The 18,814-nt window shown below is 33.7% G+C and overlaps 2 protein-coding genes across 2 annotated transcripts in view; one reads left to right on the top strand and one right to left on the bottom strand.

Moving 5' to 3' along the window:
* The window catches only part of LOC134274265 (disco-interacting protein 2 homolog C-like), a 28,408-nt gene extending 18,874 nt beyond the window's left edge, over window positions 1-9,534 (bottom strand). The window contains exons 1-4 of the mRNA XM_062756521.1: window positions 9,396-9,534; window positions 4,804-4,878; window positions 1,107-1,190; window positions 186-311 (exon numbers count right to left, since the gene is read on the bottom strand). Coding sequence (XP_062612505.1) covers window positions 186-311; window positions 1,107-1,190; window positions 4,804-4,878; window positions 9,396-9,483 — 373 coding nt within the window. The 5' untranslated portion in view covers window positions 9,484-9,534. The remainder of the gene's footprint in view (window positions 1-185; window positions 312-1,106; window positions 1,191-4,803; window positions 4,879-9,395) is intronic.
* Window positions 9,535-9,590: 56 nt separating this feature from the next.
* LOC134274282 (protein CNPPD1-like) lies at window positions 9,591-15,031 on the top strand. Its single transcript, XM_062756541.1, has 8 exons — window positions 9,591-9,745; window positions 9,923-10,010; window positions 10,808-10,889; window positions 11,311-11,431; window positions 12,719-12,847; window positions 12,950-13,011; window positions 13,513-13,630; window positions 13,994-15,031. Exons 1-8 carry the CDS (start codon window positions 9,674-9,676, stop codon window positions 14,858-14,860), a joined length of 1,539 nt encoding a protein of 512 aa, XP_062612525.1. The 5' UTR covers window positions 9,591-9,673; the 3' UTR covers window positions 14,861-15,031.
* The last annotated feature ends 3,783 nt before the right edge of the window (window positions 15,032-18,814 follow it).

The raw sequence follows: 18,814 nt of genomic DNA, 5'->3' as shown, positions 1-18,814 counted from the left end.
AGATTCATTAAGCTAAGATAACCTATCCCTTTTTCTCTCAACAAATTCTTCAAAAGAAAGTTTAAACAAGAATCATTAAGCCAAGAAAACCCATCTTTTTTCTCAATAAATTCTTTAAAAAAAAATTAAACAGGATTCATTAGCCAATCCTTTTTCTCTCAACAAGGATATAAAGAGTACAATACCGTGTCTTTCTCTGGCTCTCTGCTGTTGACCCGGATACTGGACAGATGTCCGTTTGGATGGCAGTGGAACCACAGGTTTCTTGTTGTGTAGAGCCAGTGCCTGCATCACTGCCTCCGTTCTGATTTCTGTAACATTCAAAAACATGGTTTCCCTATACCGTGTAACTCTTACATGTGTGTTATGTTTGTAGGTTAAAATGTGTTGCCTATGCTAATTTTGATGTTATGATTATCAATTTAAAATGGAATGCAAGGTGAGGCTTCCGTCTGTGGTCTCAAAACCACAGACTTCAGAGCAAGTGCCAAAAAATACAAAACGTAAACACACATGGTGTTTGGGGGAAATAAAAAATATCAAACAAGGTAAAAATTCGCATTGATAATTCAGTTATGTAATTTTTTTCATGAATTTTAGGTCCTTAACGAGAGATTTATGGCATGACTTTCTTATATTAATAAATGTGATTCCCAAGTATTAGGCCAGTTGTTCAGGCTTCAGAATGGTTCTTTCCACATTTACTTCAAAGGAAATGTAGTAGTGAGCAATTTTTGTATCTAATTATACCAGAATAACAAGTGTTGTCTAAACTAGGTCAAAAAATTTGCCAGTAATAGGTCAACAGTCATACATTTTTGGCATGTAAAATTTATGTAAAACAATAATGAAGTCTCTCTCAGAGGCTTTGGGACACGAAATTCATGTAAATTTGAATAATAAAAAAAATTTGCTCTCATTATTTTCCTATTGGCTTTAAAGACATACATTGATTAGTCTAATTGCTAATTACATAAAATAAATGATAAATAAAAATTTCACAATAATTATCAGTATTTTTAAGGCACTGAGACTTTTCATTTTTAATTATGATCATGATGAATAATTTCATGAAAAATTTTCAAACTCAAGGTAAACTGGCGTACCTGAATGGTAGCGGTTGTCTTCCCTTGTGAGCCTACGGTGAGCCTTTCTCTGCGCGGCAGTCTGGGGGCTAGGTGCACTTGGCTCTGAAAATAATTACATAATGAGAGCAACATGATAAAATCAACAATCGCTAATCCAGGTTCCTTCATCAAAAATCTCAAGAAAGTCTGCTGCACTAAATAGAGCCTTTCACAGGTCTCGTCTCGGAGAGAGGCGTAATAGATACCATGTGGATAACCTTTAATCAAATCCGCTGAAGTTTTTATAGAGAGTTTAAGAGGTTGATGTTTATTTATGATGATAATCGATAATAAAGTGTGAAAACACACTGCAACCATTCACTGGCTGAGGTGATGTTTTTCTTTATGCACGTTATGTGGCTCTCCTTCTTCATATTTGGTTTATTACCATACAAATAATCCAAAGATCTGTCCACGGTCCCTGGTGGATCAATTTTCAGTTGTGCACAATATAAATTTGAAGTTGCATTATGAGGTATTTTTTTCTAAACAAAAATCTGAATGAAAATATTATGCAATAAGATGATTCAGTAAGCCCAGTTATAGTGCATGGTATCTCTCAGTCTGGCAAAATATCTGCACACACAACTTTATCTATCTCCCAGACACTCTGTTAAGTAATCATCACAGGTCTGGAGTTGTGTTTTTTACTAATGGGACAACAGGCCAAAACTATTTATTAATAGCTAGCATATACTACATTCCATAGATGCCAAGAAGGAAAAATTGAAACTTTTCACTCCTAAATAAAAGCAGTATATATTTGTATCTAAATACAATATGCAACAATTGGTAGATCATATGCATATATATACCTCCCCCCTCCCTTACCCGCAAGAAAAAATATAATCAAGTACCATCATAAGATATGCAACAACTTGCAGACCATATGCATGTATTCATAACTGTCTTCACAAAGATCTAAAGAATAAACAATGGTTTTACTAATTTTAACAGAGCTAGGGCCAGAAAAAAATGTCTTAATACACTGCAGTCACAAAACTTGGTCAGTTTGGACAGTACATCCTAGTATGTCATCTGATTCACCTGACAAGTCCCTGGTTCATGGCAGAGTGACTACAGACTACCCCATAATCTGTCATAATATCAACAGGTGAACTACAGACTACAGAGAGATCGTACAGGTGCATATTATGGGCAGGTGATCATAATCCAATAAATTCTGTTCCTTCTGGACAATATATGGGGTGTGTGAACCTTTATATGCATGAAATATGTAGTAGAAAGCTTGTAGAGTGGACTATATCTAACACAAAAGGTTCCATCTACAGTAATAAAGCATTTAAATCTAAAAGTGTTGATATAAGTAAAATAATCTTATATTGATCCTGATACTAAAACCATGAAAAAAGAAAGTCATGCAACACATAATCTGTATCATACATGTGTATATACCAGCTTCCTACCCTTAAAAAAACATTTACAAGAGTAAATCTGGTTTTTCCTGGAAAAGATTAGAAGTCAAAGCACGGATACAAAAAGGAAGCAGAATTTGTGCCATGCATCAACAGCCTTTGTACTACATAGGATAAAACAGTACTGCAAGTTCATGCATCCCACAGGGGAAAGCGAAGTGTGTGTTAGATTGCAGGGGTAACAGGTTCTAAACCATTAAAACATTTAATGGGAGAAAAAAATTATCAAGTGGACTACCACCACTTCTTGTATATTTCTTACTGGATGCTTTCAAAGAGGCTGATTTGCTTCTTAAATCCTCATAATAAAGTGAATGACCAAATTACAGAGCATCCTGATATAAACGAAATATTGATTAGACGTGTCACTGACCTTGCGGTAGAAGCTTCAGCCCCCCAAAATACATGTTGACGTAAACAAACTAAGACACAAAATTAATGGAGGTTCAGCCATCATCAGAGATCTGTATCATCCATATCAATTACTGAAATCACTTATAAAGAAGTACTCACATCCTTCAGAGTAAATTTTCAAATTATGTTAATGTAATTCATGTAAATGCATAACTCCCACCAAAAATCACAGAATCACTAATATATAGTCTAACAACTTCATTAATATGGCAGTACCTTGGGATTTTCTTTGCTAAAAAAATATATACAGCACGGAGAGAAAATGTTACATATAGCCATCAGCAAACACCGACACATGCTAAATAAATCTCCCCGCCACCAACAGTATACCATCAGAGGGAGTTCATTGCTCGGATAAAATCAAACAATTCCTCAGAAGTTAGTTTTTATTACAAAAAAATTAAAACTTGATTTACGTAATACCGCAAACACTTCCCCGCAATAGAATCCCATTTAATTTCAAATCCTAATTGTTTAACCTCCAAGATAACGTGTATAAAAGAACCTTATCTTTTCAGAGACACTTTTAGAAAACACCATGTCTGAAATTAGCAGTTTCCTTTCTTTTCATTACAACAAGAGAGGAAAAAAAAAACAAAGATGCAGGAAGCTCTTATCATCATGATCATATCTTGCATCTTTAAACAAAGTAAATAGTGGAGGGCCACAAAATAATCTCCAGGCCTTGTTTCAATTACATGGCTTAAACACATATGTGGTTCTGTCCACCTCCTTGTTACACCACTGTAAACCATGCAGCAAATCTTACCAAGATATTGTGTATTGAAATAATGGAAAAATCATGCCGTAATCTTTAATCAGTGCTTAATTATTAATTCTGACTCATTAGCCTGACCATGTAAGATGGGGACTCATGCCTGTAAGTCCATTAGGGGGGTTCTGACGAGATCCAGGCTGCAGCTTATCAAACTTTTGCTTGGTGAGGTTTAGGAATGTTTACATTACAATACACAAAAACAAACAGTCAACTCCCATTTATACTTATCTTCTGACCAGACAGAATTTCTCAAATCTCAATACAGATCTAATGATGCACTCAGCAGAAATCAGCAAGAAAAACAAAAATAAGTGGAGAGATGAGGGAGGGGTTAGGGAGATTATCAAGTAAGGGGTAGATTCATAGATTGGTAGGATGTGTGGAATAATGATGGAGAGAAAATAAGATTGAAGATGTCACATATGATCAGGGAAGAAAGGATGGTAGGAGTGGCTAGTTAGGTTAGGTGGAGGGGAGAAGGAGCTAGGTGGAATGATTATGACATGGGAGCCTTGGGAGGGATATAGGAATATGAGATGAGATGATGGGTGGGATATTAGAGTAAAACAGCTGGATTAAATATAGGGATAAAGGGGAAGAGACACATGACAATTGAGGTGATATAGGCATGTGTAAGAAAACAAAGTAGAACGAATGAGTAGGCATTGGGAAGAAATTAAAATAGGGGTAAGGGCTAGGATGTGTAGGAAAAGGGCAAAAGGGGTAGAATGTATCCCTAGGTAGAGGAGGAGATTTGAGGTGAATCAAGAGGGGAAAGACCTAGAGGAGGCGTGAAGTAGGGATATGGGAGGAATTGGTGAAAACTAAAGGATATTGTCTAAAATTATCTTTATGAACTTCTCTGTACTTTTCCCTACTAATTTCTTTTCCTAATATCCCCCTGAAGTTCAGACATGGGCGATTTGGAGAAAAAAAAATCTATTATGTTACCTAAAAATAACAGAAATATATAATAACATGACATTTACTATAAGCCTGTAAAAGACATTCATTCCTAATTAATAGGTACGTAATTAGCGATGTTTACCTGCAGGTGAGTGAGCGACATAGTTTGCCAATAGACGACTCCTCTTCTTCTCATAGCCTTTCTGAGTGATGTCACCTGAAAGATACAAAACAAATCTTTGTCTTAGTTAACAAAGCTAATGAATTTCTTCGTTAGTGAATTATAGTGTGTCAGTGATTGCCTGACCCAATCCCTCTGTTAAGTCATGCAGTCTCTATAGTGTCTTCTACCTTTCTACATGTATGTCACATCACTGATGATCAATCCCACAAATCTCTCACAATGTTCTGTATCGAGAAAAAGGCAAATTTTCACACCTTTATCTGAATATAGCTGCCAGGTGTACAGATATATATATACTTTACAAAGTCACCATTAAAAATTAATGATCTGCAAAAAAGTGCAATCCTAGAAAAAACACCTACACTTTTTGCAATACCACTTACAAATAAATGCAGAGCCTTTACAGATATTTTTTTCCTTTTCATAATTATACCTTTCATGTTTCACCCTCAGCCTTCCAGAATAAAATAAACTGAAACTTTAAGCAGAGAGTCTGGATTTCTCTTGAAAATATTTTAAAACAAACCAGATGGCTTTTCTATGACACACAGACCATTAACATATTTTATAGTTTATCAAACGGAATTATGATGTTATCCTCGATACATGGGAAGAAAGACTAGGGCCAGGAAACATTCCAAAGTATCATCCTAACAGCTCAAATTCAAACCGTGTCAATCTTTAAATGTGTTTCTAAGGAAACATTTAGTACATTCCCCATGCAACTCTTTTACAATAATTCATTTTTTCCCAGGTTAATTGTGCTTAACAATGCAAATGAATGATGATAGGTTTGAAGAATAAAGATACAGAGTTGAATTTTTTGTTGGTGTAGAAATATATGTCAGTTCTTCACTGGTGGTCATAATATTTATCATTACTTTTACAACCCTCAAAATATTGTCTTGCAGTAATCCCTGTCTAGACCTAATCAGAGAAAGCTGTGAGTTATAGATCAATATTCTGATTCATGTAAAGGTGGGGAGGGGGGGAGATGAGGAATGAGATACTAAAAAAGCAGTTCAAAAACAAAGTTAAGTGTTTATAACCCTAAGGTATATAAACCATACTTTAAATGATACATTTCATGTTATGATGCTATGTTATGAATACAGAATGTACATATTTAAATATTCAATTGAAAAAATAGACAAAGTTGGTCAATTGTTAAATATTCAGTGAGATTTCAATTGACCAACTTTGTCTATATATACACATTTGTCTGATATGTGTATGCATATTGTTATGAAAAATTACTTAAATTAATCCACAGAATGTAATTTATGCAGTATTTCTAATTGTTACACTTTACATCCCTAAACCTTTTAAATATCTCCCTTTCATGAGATAAAATCATGCAGAAATGACTGTCACCAAACATACATACATATGTCTGTGTAACAATTTTTAATTAAAAGTTATAAGTTAACATAATGTCATTGAACTTTATGGTATTTCATTCAAATCCTTTATTAGATCAGAGACCTGTATCCTTATAGATCAAGAAACAGAATATACATATGCATGTATAATGTAATATGGTTTTATTCTACTTAATTAAAATTCAGAGTACTCAGATTTACACAATAGGATGAAAGATGAATGCATTGAATGGTGTATTGACAGTCTCTCCTTCAAACAAATTAGCAAGCTCTCTTTTACAGAATTAGCAGCCCATTCTTTGTGACTGGAATTTTTTGCCCCTGCTAGACATCTTTGTCATATGTAGGGCTGGGCAATAATATCGATATTTCAATATATTGCAATACAATGACAAAAAATATCGTATCGCAATACGATTTTGTAATATCGATATATTGGCAATATTAATGGATTGGATGAAAGTTTTTATTAAGCCAAACAGTAAGTCAGAAGTTGTTTTGTGGTAACATTTCAGACATCTTTGAAATCAACATGTTTGGTTACTCATTCTGCATTTTAAAGTAAATATAGTAAGAAAATGCTATTTTTATCAATTGAAAATATTGCAATACATATCGCAATACAGTTTAAAATATCGTATATCGTGTAATACCCAGCCCTAGTCATATGTTTCTCATTTCTTGCCGGTGTTGTGTAACTACGTGCCTTCATTGATCTCAAGTAGTTCTAGCTCTCCCATTTAATTTCCTGAATTTTTATAACTGGTAAAAAGTTTGTGCCTGCCTGACCCTAGCCCCCGACAACACACACAAAAAAAAATTATCTTTCATCTCGTGGTAGGAGGATTTTTATGTATGTGCGAAGTGGCCGTGGACCCTTTTAAATTTCGAGCAAATAACATGCTGACCACTTTCCTCCTGACTTGATATGAGTCATGACATTCTACCAGTAGTCCTACAGTTCTGTAAATATTGTGGTTACAGCCACAACTCTATTTACTTTGGGTGACCTACTTATTATACAGCTACAACAACACAGTATAAAAATTTTCCCACATTGATTTTCAACCTTTAATTATGAATAATTTATGACCTAATATTGCTTCCATGCATAAATAGCCCATACATATGATCCTTGGTCTTTAACATTCATCTGAAATTTGTGATGTGTTTTAAAGTATGATTCTTTATTTGCATAAACTGAGTAACATCATTCCAAGCAGATGTGTACAGATGGACAGTGGGTGATGAATACTGCATGCCTACATCCCTGTACATCTGAATCACACTAGTTCTGATCACATTATAAGGATAAAACAATGTGCCTGTATAGTCAATAATGATCAGAACATACCAATATCAAAGATCCAATTCATGAGAATTTGGAATCTTTCTTTAGATAGGCCTTTAAAAGCAATTGTGTGTTTATTTCTAACCCTCACATTAAAACTATGAATAATTATCTTAAAATGACAAAATTTTAAAAAACATAATGACACAAAAACAACTATAATTGCTGGATAATGCAGATTGTATCCACTTAAACCCTGATTTTTACAACTCCTGTCAAAGTGTGCAATCACACAGTAGAACATCCAAAAAATAAAAATGCATTGATGCACCAAACTACAGAGATCAATTATAACTAAAGATTATTTTGGAAATCTGTGTTGTATTTAAATACCCTTTTCCAAATTATACAAACTAATAATGCTAATTATTGTATGAATGTTTCTCTTTTTCTTCAATGACTTGCCAGCAGGAGGATTCTCCACTAATTTTCAAAGTTTTTTGAGCAATCAACAAAGTAGAACCATGTTTCTCACAATAATGTTTTAACCTACACTTTCTGCTTCCAAACTAAATCAATCATGCCTTGATCTGATTTCCTGGCAAAATCTGAGGTTACATCGATGTTTTTAAAGCATTTTTGCATGTATTGAGATTACTTTGAAATAATATTATTTTAGTAATTGATTAACTAAAAATTCTATGCTTTTAATCCATTTTCCTTATATATGTTATATTCTCATTTATCCCAAATTTTTATTATGTTTTAAAAATAATTTAATATCAGAGCAATGAGAGCATTGATATGACATGTCATGTGTCCCTTTTATAAGGCCAAAAGAAAATTTTTATTAGGGTAGGTAGGTATTTTATTTTGAGAAAAAATTTTATATTGAAACCTCAATGGATGCAAACATATTTCATGTAATAACAAGAAAATGATATGTTTGCAGTTTACAGAGCAAGTTTGGTAATGAAGATTTATAAAGTAAAGGTATCCTGTACACTTGTGATGTATTGTAAATATTGTTGGTTGACTTTAAAATTTTAGTGTCACCCCAAAAATGAAAATGTAATAAAAACTTTTAATATTTTTTATTTTGGCCTAATGTACATGTAATTGTTAATCTATGCAGTTTTTTTCTCTCCAATCTATTCTTTAAATCTCTTGATGATTGTATAACTAACTACACTTAATGCTTTCACCAATGATGTATAATTTATACAGTTAAACCCATTTGTAGTGAAAACACATAAGAGGACACCTGTTTATAAAGAAGTCATGTTTCGTACCAGATATTTCATTCTCAAAACAAAGCCTCCTTTTAAGAATATCATTAGAGAATTGAAAAGTGAGTAGCTTTAACTTTTAGACAACTTCATGCCAGGAACTTGCTCTATAAATAAAAACCCATCAGTACATGCAATTTATGCAACAATGATGTCTGTGGTCAATAAATTGATTTTTTGTGACACATTGAGATTCAGGTGTAAGGATCGAATAACATTTTTGTTTGTATTTCTTAAAAAGAATGATTAAGACAAATGATTTATTCTTGATCTCATAACAAATAAGTTGCCTGCATTACTGTTAAAGTATGACATTAAAACCCGACATACATTTTTTGCGACTTTTCACATGTTAAAAAGTGACCATAATGTAAACAAATCTATAAAAATACAAAAAAATCTATAAATTTTAACATAAAAATTCACTGCCATTTCAATTCCCAAATTTTCTCATTTGATTTTATGCTCTCTAGTGAAAAAGAAGATTGGCTGGGCTGTAAATTTGTATAAACAGTAGCACAAAATGAACATCAATAAACTATGAAAAAGCATTGCGAACAATAGAAATCAATCAGATAATGGAGTTACCTTCTGCAAGCTCTATATCAAGCTCTTCAAGTTTTTGTCTGACATCTTCTGGAAGACGAGATATGTCAACTGTTTTATCCGCCATCATATTATGCTAAATTCATGCAATGAATTTCATCTGTCATTTTCCTCATTTATGAATCACCGTCGCCATTTTTAACACTGAAGTCTCGTTCGAGATCTCGCCACACCTTGCTCTCGCGCGGATCTATTTCGCACCATCCAAAGTGTTACCTAAAACTGGTGTAACTGCCTGAACTGGTCACAAAGAGGGGAATATGTCTGCTTTCCATTTCCCCTTCCTACGGGGACACGATGGATACAATGATTTCGAAAACACCGAACTTCAGGTAAGGAAAATTAATCGTATAGCATGACAAAGCTTAATGTTTTATGTGGAATTTGCCCTTGGCTACGAAATACCATGATAATAAACAGTTTTTGGCTCATAACCAATATTTCAATTTTTTAAATACTGTTAATATATATGATTTAACTTCATGTAATTGGTATATTTATATTCACAGGACCACGAGGAATTATCTGAGAGACTAAGGAAAACTCTTTATTATGGAAAACGACCAACCACAGACCGCCCATCTCTTCCCCTTACAAGTATATTTAGTTTACATCTATTTATCTATTGACACATTGATAAAGTTAGAGGTAGAGAGTCAGAATAATGTTTGATTTTGATTTTACGATAGAGTCATTGAAAAGTATATAATTCAATTTCGTAGTTTTAGATAATCTAATGAAATTAGATCCTTTATGCTCCTGTATTTTGTTATGTCGCCATACAGTGTTGTGAGTGACATAACAAAACCAGGGAGATACAGGATTGATTTGTAACTAGATTGAGTTTGAGACAATCATAAACTTTTTGTGTGTAAGTCCTATATGTAAACAGTCTTGGCCTCAATTTTTTTAAATGATTTTCAGTAATAATCATGATAATGAAGTAGACATGATTTACTTTGATAAGTAATGCAGCTTTAGGTGCAACCATCAGGGCGAGATCAGTTAATACTAGATTTATCATGGTTATGTATAACTCAGGTCTGCCCAAGCATCATCAAAAGAGTGCATGAACAATGTTTTGCACATCTTGCCTTACTTGATTTGTATTTAAGATACTCTGATGATTTATCATCAACCAGATTCTGTTAAATTTAACTTTCTCTACCTTTGTCAATTTAACCCTTCATTGGGCACAGTGTGTGAATTTTTAATGTCCATTTTTGTGTAAGCATATTTCTTTCCTTCTTTGTTTGGGAGCAAGAATTATGGACTTTCTGTGGACAGGTGGGAGGGTATTCTCATTTCAGTAGTAATAGTAATATACACTACAGCAATTTTGACTTGGAGTGACAAACTTTGTTGCTATAACTACTTTTCTGTTTTCATCACAGACCTGACTGTGGATTTCCTGAATGCCTCAGTGCCAAAGAAACTTGGGAAGATTGATCACTATTTTGCAGCTTCTAGTGCCAGGTTTGTTGTTTGTAAATTCTTTTTTTTCTTAGAGATATGTACATGTAGCATGGTTCACTGAGAGTTAGTATTTTATCAGGGGTGTGAGAGCTAGGTTTACTTAATTCACCAAATTTCCATGTACCGGTAATCAATTTCTTTTAAAACAGTTACAATTATTTGTAAAGTGAAGTTTTTGTACTTAATTATCCGAGATGCACAATTAATAAGAAACTTCAGTGGCAGTTCTATAAATCTATTCTTGTCAAGTTTGGATGAAATATTTTAATAGGCATTTTGAAATTTTCAATTAAGTAAGAGTGACATAATGCACACACTAACAATTTTGACCTGTCCATCATTCATTCCTGTTTATGTCAGGGCAACTGTTTTTATACATGTACCACTAAGAAGTGTTTAATGGCCAGAATTTTGATTTCAGACATTCTTGCATGTCACCATGTTCGATGATGATGGGGATGATATACGTGAACAGACTGAAGAAGAAGAAGCCTGACTACATGCAGCAAGTGTCTTCCTCTGACCTCTTCCTGATTTCTATGGTATGTTTGTTTACAAATATGATTCAAACCTCATTTAGTTTTTAATGACAGATAAAAACTTCATCATTTATCTGGGTGTAAGAAATAGGGCTTATTTTATTCTCGCTTTGATAAAACCATGGCATTTGAGATATCAAATTTTGAGATTCCTGAATTCAAATGTAAATGTAAGTTTTTATGAATACACACAAAAAAAATAGTAAATCAGTGATTGGGAAGGCCAAAATGGTCAATACTTAATATTTTTGATGGGCCATTTCGAAAATAAATGGGCCATAAATATAATCTGAAGGGCCATTTTAAGAAATAACAAACTGACAAACAGATATGAGGTACGAGAGAAAACACGTTTTTAATTAACCAAATCCGATTTTTAACGCATGAAATGCAGCAAATTCAAAGGAGCTTGCTTAGAATATACCAGACCTGTATTTTGTGATAAAATTACGACAGTTTTGGAAAGGGAACAGCCCTACCATACAAATGAATGAAGTATTGTACCTCTAGTTAGAATAATCTAACTGTGTCTCGGTACAGGCCCTCACCACAGTATATTGTACTTGTAATGTACATTCTTGCATGTCAACCATTTTGAAGAATATAAAATGATTTGCACTGGGAATAACTACCAAAATAATCAAAACAAACCTTCTTGAGATTGCTTATGCCTTTTATCCCAAAAAATAATCCATAAAAATACGAAAATCCAATTAATTTTCAACGTTTTTGTCGCAATTCAAATTACCTGCCATGTTTACATCTTCTCTAGATTGTTCCTATTAAATGCACTATGTTTGCCCGTTTATCACATTACAATACAGGAACGAATCTAACATAATAAGCTCAAATCAATTTAAAAAAATATTTTGTACCTCATGTGTGTGAACCGTTTGTACTTTTTGACATATCAACCAATGAGATTTATTGTTTTAAATTTTGCATTCAAAACGAAAGTAAAACAAGAAAGAAAGTCGTACACAAAATTTTCATATAAATCGCTAAAAATGGAATGCGCACCTTGGCGCCATGATTAATTGATTTAATGCGCCATTTTTCACTTCATTGCGACTATGGCGCGTGGCGCAAGCCCTTCCCAATCACTGGTAAATAATGTAGGATGGTCCTTGTTTAAATGCTTGTAATGCACTCTAGCTGTCAAGGGAAGGGAGACAACAACAGAATCTTACCAATTGTTCAAACCTGCAATGCAATATTCAATGGAAATTTTGTAGAGGATATGGCTTATTTTCAATACAGTAAACACTGACTGTAATCAAAATTTTGTAGATGATGGCTTCCAAGTTTCTGTATGATGAAGGTGTTGAGGATGAAGTATTTAATGATGAATGGGCAGCCTCAGCAGACCTGGAAACCGAGGACATCAATGAAATGGAACGGAAATTCCTATCGGCAATTGTAAGCAAAACTTACCTACTGAAGATATTTTCTTTTAGTTGAATTAGTTGAACAAATAAGGGAAATGTTTGTGTATAAAATATTCTTTTCCTTTGGTTGTAGGACTGGCAGTTGTATGTAAATGAAACAGAATTCTATCAGGTGCTACAACAAGTGGAAAGACGGTTTGTATTTGAGGCTTTCTGATCTATTTTTACTTATAAAAATGCAAATTATATTTTGAGCTACTTCTTTGAATTATTAGTCACCACTAGTTAGGGGTCCGTGTTTTTGATTGATATACATGTAATGTGAAAAATGAGATAATTATAATTTATATTCTAGCTCTTCTGAAAGAATGACAAGGTTCTTGTGATGATATATATTTGGTTTCTGTAGTTTTGTTTCTAGATATATATTTCAAAACAATGATAGAGAAATTTTTGGGGTGCCAATGTCTCTTAATCATTGATATGTTATGGTAAATCTAGTTACTGTAAGTTACTGATAGTTGAAAACATTTACAGAAAAGAGCTTTGTAATATTGATTTATACCTATGTTTTTGGAGATATTCTTGTCAAAGTTCAACACATTTTTGAAAGTAACTAACAATAACTGAAAAGACAAATCATCTGCTGATGAAAAACTTTATTGATTTATAATTAATCTGTACATTTTATTATAGGATTGCACTTAACCAGGGACTTGAAAGAGGGTGGTTCTCCTACACAGATTTATGGGCAATCAGCCAAGACCCACAACTCCTACAGACCTTTACAGGATTATCTGCTCTGGTGCCCAAGGTAAGCATAAACCCCAGTAGAGATAGTTATGACAAAGGAAATATTTTCTATGCATTTCTGTAATTTTGCAAAACACACGCTCTGGTGTGCAATGACTTAAAAATCAGGATTATTTAAATCACCCTGACTCAAAGTTTTCCATAAAAAATTGAAATAGACAGGGCATTTTAAAAGTAGAAGGTTGCCTTAGATTCCTCCCCTGATGAGGATTGAAGGGACAATGCCAGAATAACTGGAAAATTATGTCAATATAGATGAGGAAAATTCTAACACCTGAGTCTTGTGTATAACTGACTTCAAAGGCATTTAAATTGTTCTTTTAAGTATTTTGTCCCCCAAATTAATCATAATCTTTTTTTCCAGATGTTGGCAGTGTCAATGGTAGCTTATGTGGCTGGACTTTTAACCGTGGTGGGTTCTACCCTCCTGGTCACCACAACTCTGTCTACCCTGGCTACTCTGACCCCCATTGGCCTCCCCGTTAAGGAGCACTCCATGCTTCCGACCTTGAACAATGTGCCTGTGTCTAGTCCCAGTCAGGAAATCACTCAGGAAAAGATGGAAACTGTTACAATTGAAGAAAACAAACCAAAGGTGCTGGACGGAGCTTTTTCGTCATTATGGACTCTCTTGACTCTACCCTCAATATTGTCTTTGTCACATCCTGTACTCTCTGAAAAAACAACTGGTGCTAAAAAGTCTGCTAATTCAGATGGTAACTCTACTGGGGTTGGAAACGGCTTGGACAATGAACAGACAAAGGACACATCCAACGTAGAAGGCGAGGGAATGAATTTGTTCAGTTTGGTCAAGGACATTGTTTTGTTTACGATACCTGATCTTCCACAAACCAGTTCAAATCAAATGGTGTGTGCCAAAGGTCCATGTTTGTTTAGTGGACAAAATATTAACTGTAAGAATGTATCCACACCACAAGGCAACTGGCTGATCAATTCTCTATGGACTCAAAAGGACTATGAACAAAGGCGAACTGATACACGGTGTAAGCATTGTGAGGCTGGGAAGACTTTGGACTTTGGGAGACCGGACCGATTCTGTGATACCAGGGAAACGGTTGGTGACTGGACTTTAGATGGACACTTGGACATCTCATGCTGTTGTGATCATGTGACTGCAGATTTGGATAGGTCTCTAGTGATGAATGGTTTCGCGGACATATCTCTAGGCTTTCGTACGATGTTAACTCCAATTCCACTTTTTGGGACTTGAATTTAATATTTTTTTAGTGAATTATGATTTATGACAAAAGTTCTCCAAATATTTTAAAACTGTTTCGAACAAATATTTCCAATACTCATTTTGTTAAAATTTATTTTATTTTAACCAAAGCTTTAAATTCTGAAAATTTTTGAAATAAATTTACTGGTATATTTTCAAGCATATATTTGTTGATGTGGTATTTTAAAAAAGTTTTTCTACTGTTGCATAAAAGGTTGAAAAGCCAGAATTCACATTGTATTGAATTCAAAATCAAGCAAAAACTCCCAAGGACTGCCATGGAACTATTAATGGATACATTTTAACTCTTGAATATTTACTTGTTTTGGTCAAATAAGACTAATATTTCAGCCAATAGTACTGTAAATGGCTCAGTTCAGTGGCAAGGTGCTTTATTTTGTTTGATGAGAAAATGGAAGTAAAAATTACTTTTTAGCAAGTATTGTGAATAATGTTAAGAAATAACAACTTTTACAATTATAATGATCTTTAAAAAACACAAAGATTGCAATGACCTTAGTGTGTCTTTTTGACCCAAGGTATATGGGGAAGTGATGGTCACTGGAATGTTAAAGTTAATGAATTCGTGTCCGGTCCAAATTTGCTATTTGGCTGTGGGAGTTTTTGTTTGAGAGACATCCAATTTATAGTTGAGCAATTTTGCCAATGAACCCATTTATTGTGTAGTGGTATTAAGGAATGTCAATTTACTCATTACATAGACTTTGTTGTAACACTGGTAAGAATCATAATACATTTACTTGTGCTAAGAATAATATCAATACTAACAAGATATTATAGATGGTTACATAAGTCTTTATATATGTGGTTTTCATTGAAATCTACATGCTAATTAATACTTAATGTGTGTCAACCATGACCCAAGGTCATTTGGGGAAGTTTTCACTTGTGCAGAAAATTTTCATAATGATGTCCATATTTACTTTAAAAAAAATAAATTTGGTAGTATGTTCACACAAAGATTGACAAACAGAAATGTGTCAAGACCTTGAAATCATTGGGGAAGTTCAAGGTCACTGGAAGAAAAAGTCTGTGTCCCCCATCTTTTTTTATTGATAAACATGTGCGTATGTTCTCATTTCACACAAAGGGGCTGACCCAAGGGGCCATATGTCATGACCTTGATATAAAATTTCATTGCAAAATTTCAAGGTCACTGGAAAAAAATTTTTAATTCATGTGTGATACATGATCTTTAGTTATGAAAAACTTACCTTTTGAAGTGAAAATTAATAGGGGGTCTTCCTTAGGCCACTGGGAGTTCTAGTTTTGTTTGATGAGAACATTGAAGTCAAAAATTACTTTTGAGCAAGTGTTGTGTATAATGTTAAGAAATAATAACTTTTACAATTGTAATGATCTAAAAAATATCAAGATCGGTTTCTTTTCATTAGTGATATATAAGAACTGATGATCACTTGGTCAATGTTATTTAATGAATTGTCCTTACAAATTTGCTTTTTGGCTGTGATTCACAAGAGGAGTTTTTGTATAGAGAGACATCCAATTTATAGGTGAGCATTTTTGCCAATGAACCCATTTATTGTGTAGTGGCATGGATGAAGGAATGTTAATTTACTCATTACATAGACTTGGTGGTAACTTGTAAGAATCATAATACATTTACTATTGCTAAGAATAATAACAATACTTTCACTGACAAGAAATTATAGATAGTTGCATATGTCGTAAAATATGTGGTTTTCATTGAAATCTAGATGCTAATTAATACGTAATGTGGTTACTGACTGGAGTTTTCTTTTTGCAGTATAATGACATACTGTATGAAGTATTTACAGCACAAGCAATTGTTTCATATATAGGGCACCCCCTACTTATTTTTACATGGTAAAAATATGCAAGGGGTACCCCGTATATACATGTACATAACAACTGCCTGTGATTTACAGTTTAAAAATGAAATAAGACAAATCATATTGAAACAAACTAATTCTGATATTTCTTCATGAGAGAGTATGTGCGGAACCATTTAGCTTGTATTTACTGTTTTATTTTTTTCAGGCGGGGCCATATGGAGTTATGATATAAAAATTTCATTGCAAAAGCTTCTTGACTAGTCGCTCGGAAATGAAATATTTACACACAAACTGAATCTATGAAGTTATGACCTTGACCTTTTGACCTGAAAATTAATAGGGCTCTTCCTTAGGCCACAGGGAGTTGTATGTAGAATTTCATTGCAAAAAGTCAAAGTCTTCTCGAGATATCCAAGGGAAACAAAAGTGTTAAAACAGACAGAATCTATGAATATATGACCTTCAACTTTGACTTTTTGATCTCAAAATCAACAGGAATCTTGCTTAGGTCACAGGGATCTGTTATGTAAAATTTCATTGCAAAAGCTCAAAGGGTTCTGGAGATATTGCACAGAATCTTTAGTGTGACAGAAAAATGCGAATTAATGTCCCACTTTCAGTGAAAACGGGGGACTAAAGCAACTGATTTTTAGGTCACCTGAGTAAACTCAACTAGTTAGCATAGCTAAGTTGAAAATGGCTGCCTCTTTCAAAATTCTGAATTTCATGGCCCCAAGGTCAGGGGTCTAGTTCTTGGGTGGGGCTACATAGATTATATAGTGAAAATGCCTAAATTCTTTGAAATTCTTCTTCTCTGTTCATGGGCATTTAAAAATAAACTAACCATGTACATAGTTACTTGTATGATGAATAAGGCTACCTCTTTCAAAATTGTGAATCTTGTGGTCCCAGGGTCAAAATTGGCAGGGCAGGGCTATATAGATTATATAGTGAAAATGCATAAATTCTTTAAAAATTAAATAAACTAACCATTTGTATAGTTATGTTGAATAAGGCTGCCTCTTCTAAAACTGAATTTCAGGGCCCCAGGGTCAGGGGTTCTAGTGCTAAGGCGGTGCTATAACCATTATATAGTGAAAATAAATTATTTCTTTGAAAATTTTCTTCTCTGCTCCTGATTATTAAATAAACTAACCAATACATAGTTATGTTGAATAAGACTGCCTCTTTCAAAATTGTGAATTTCATAGCCCCTGGGTTAGGGGTTCTGGTGTTAGGGTGGGGCTCTATTGATTATATATATATTGACTATAGTGAAAGTGCATAAATTCTTTAAAAATCTTCTTTTCTGCACCTGGTTATTAAACCAATGAACTATGTACATAGTTATGATCTTTGAAATTTGTGAATTTCAGGGCCCCTGGGTCAGGGCTTATTGTGTAATGGGGGGGGGGGGCTCTAATGTTTATATAGTGAAAATGCATGAATGATTCTTTGAAAATCTTTTCCTTTGCTCCTGTGTATTATGCCAATGATCTTAATACATATTTATGATGAAGAAAGCATTTTCCAAAATGGTTAATTTTTTAAAGAGGTACTGGCTTTCATCTTTGTGAAAAAAATTAATGCTTTGACATCTGCACTTTGGTATTACAAGTGGTTACATGATACGCGGGTGACCTATAAGGCCCATGGGCCTCTTGTTAGTTCACAGGTCAGAGACAAGAGAAAAGGGTATAGTAAAGTTATCGACAAACAAGTTGGTAGCTGTCCGTCAACAATTTTTCAAAGTGCTACTCATTTCAGTTTATGGTCTAATTTCCATATAACTTTTTATGCTAAAATGATAATTCTTCAAGATCATTTAGCTTGTATTAATATTTCTGTAGTATAGTTTTTTTTTTTGGGGGGGGGGGGGTTATTGAGAGGGCACTGTTACAACGCACTTTGAAAAATTACGCAATTTGAAAAAAAAAATTTCAAAGTGCGTTAAATTTTGGACCAAGCTAACGCACTTTGAAAAACTCCAATTATTTATTTCAAAGTGCGTAATAGCACACATATTAACGCACTTTGAAAAAAAATGTAAAGATTGATCAATATTCTCACAAATAATCGGTATGATAAATAACAGATCCTGGTTGGA

This window comes from Saccostrea cucullata, unplaced genomic scaffold, assembly GCF_032062105.1.
Source record: "Saccostrea cucullata isolate Sc308-1 unplaced genomic scaffold, CSIRO_AGI_Scuc_v1 ctg129, whole genome shotgun sequence".
NCBI classification, from domain to species: Eukaryota; Metazoa; Mollusca; class Bivalvia; order Ostreida; family Ostreidae; genus Saccostrea; species Saccostrea cuccullata.
The sequence above is the reverse complement of the archived record's forward strand: the minus strand, read 5'-3'. Positions and strand labels throughout refer to the sequence as shown.

What these genes read in the sequence shown, in the direction of transcription:
- LOC134274282 (XM_062756541.1), top strand. Translation starts at nt 9,674, where the DNA reads ATGTCTGCTTTCCATTTCCCCTTCCTACGGGGACACGATGGATACAAT. An exon ending in GGAAATTCCTATCGGCAATT is followed by an intron (nt 12,848 to 12,949) that starts GTAAGCAAAACT and finishes CTTTGGTTGTAG; the next exon opens with GACTGGCAGTTGTATGTAAA. An exon ending in TATCTGCTCTGGTGCCCAAG is followed by an intron (nt 13,631 to 13,993) that starts GTAAGCATAAAC and finishes CTTTTTTTCCAG; the next exon opens with ATGTTGGCAGTGTCAATGGT.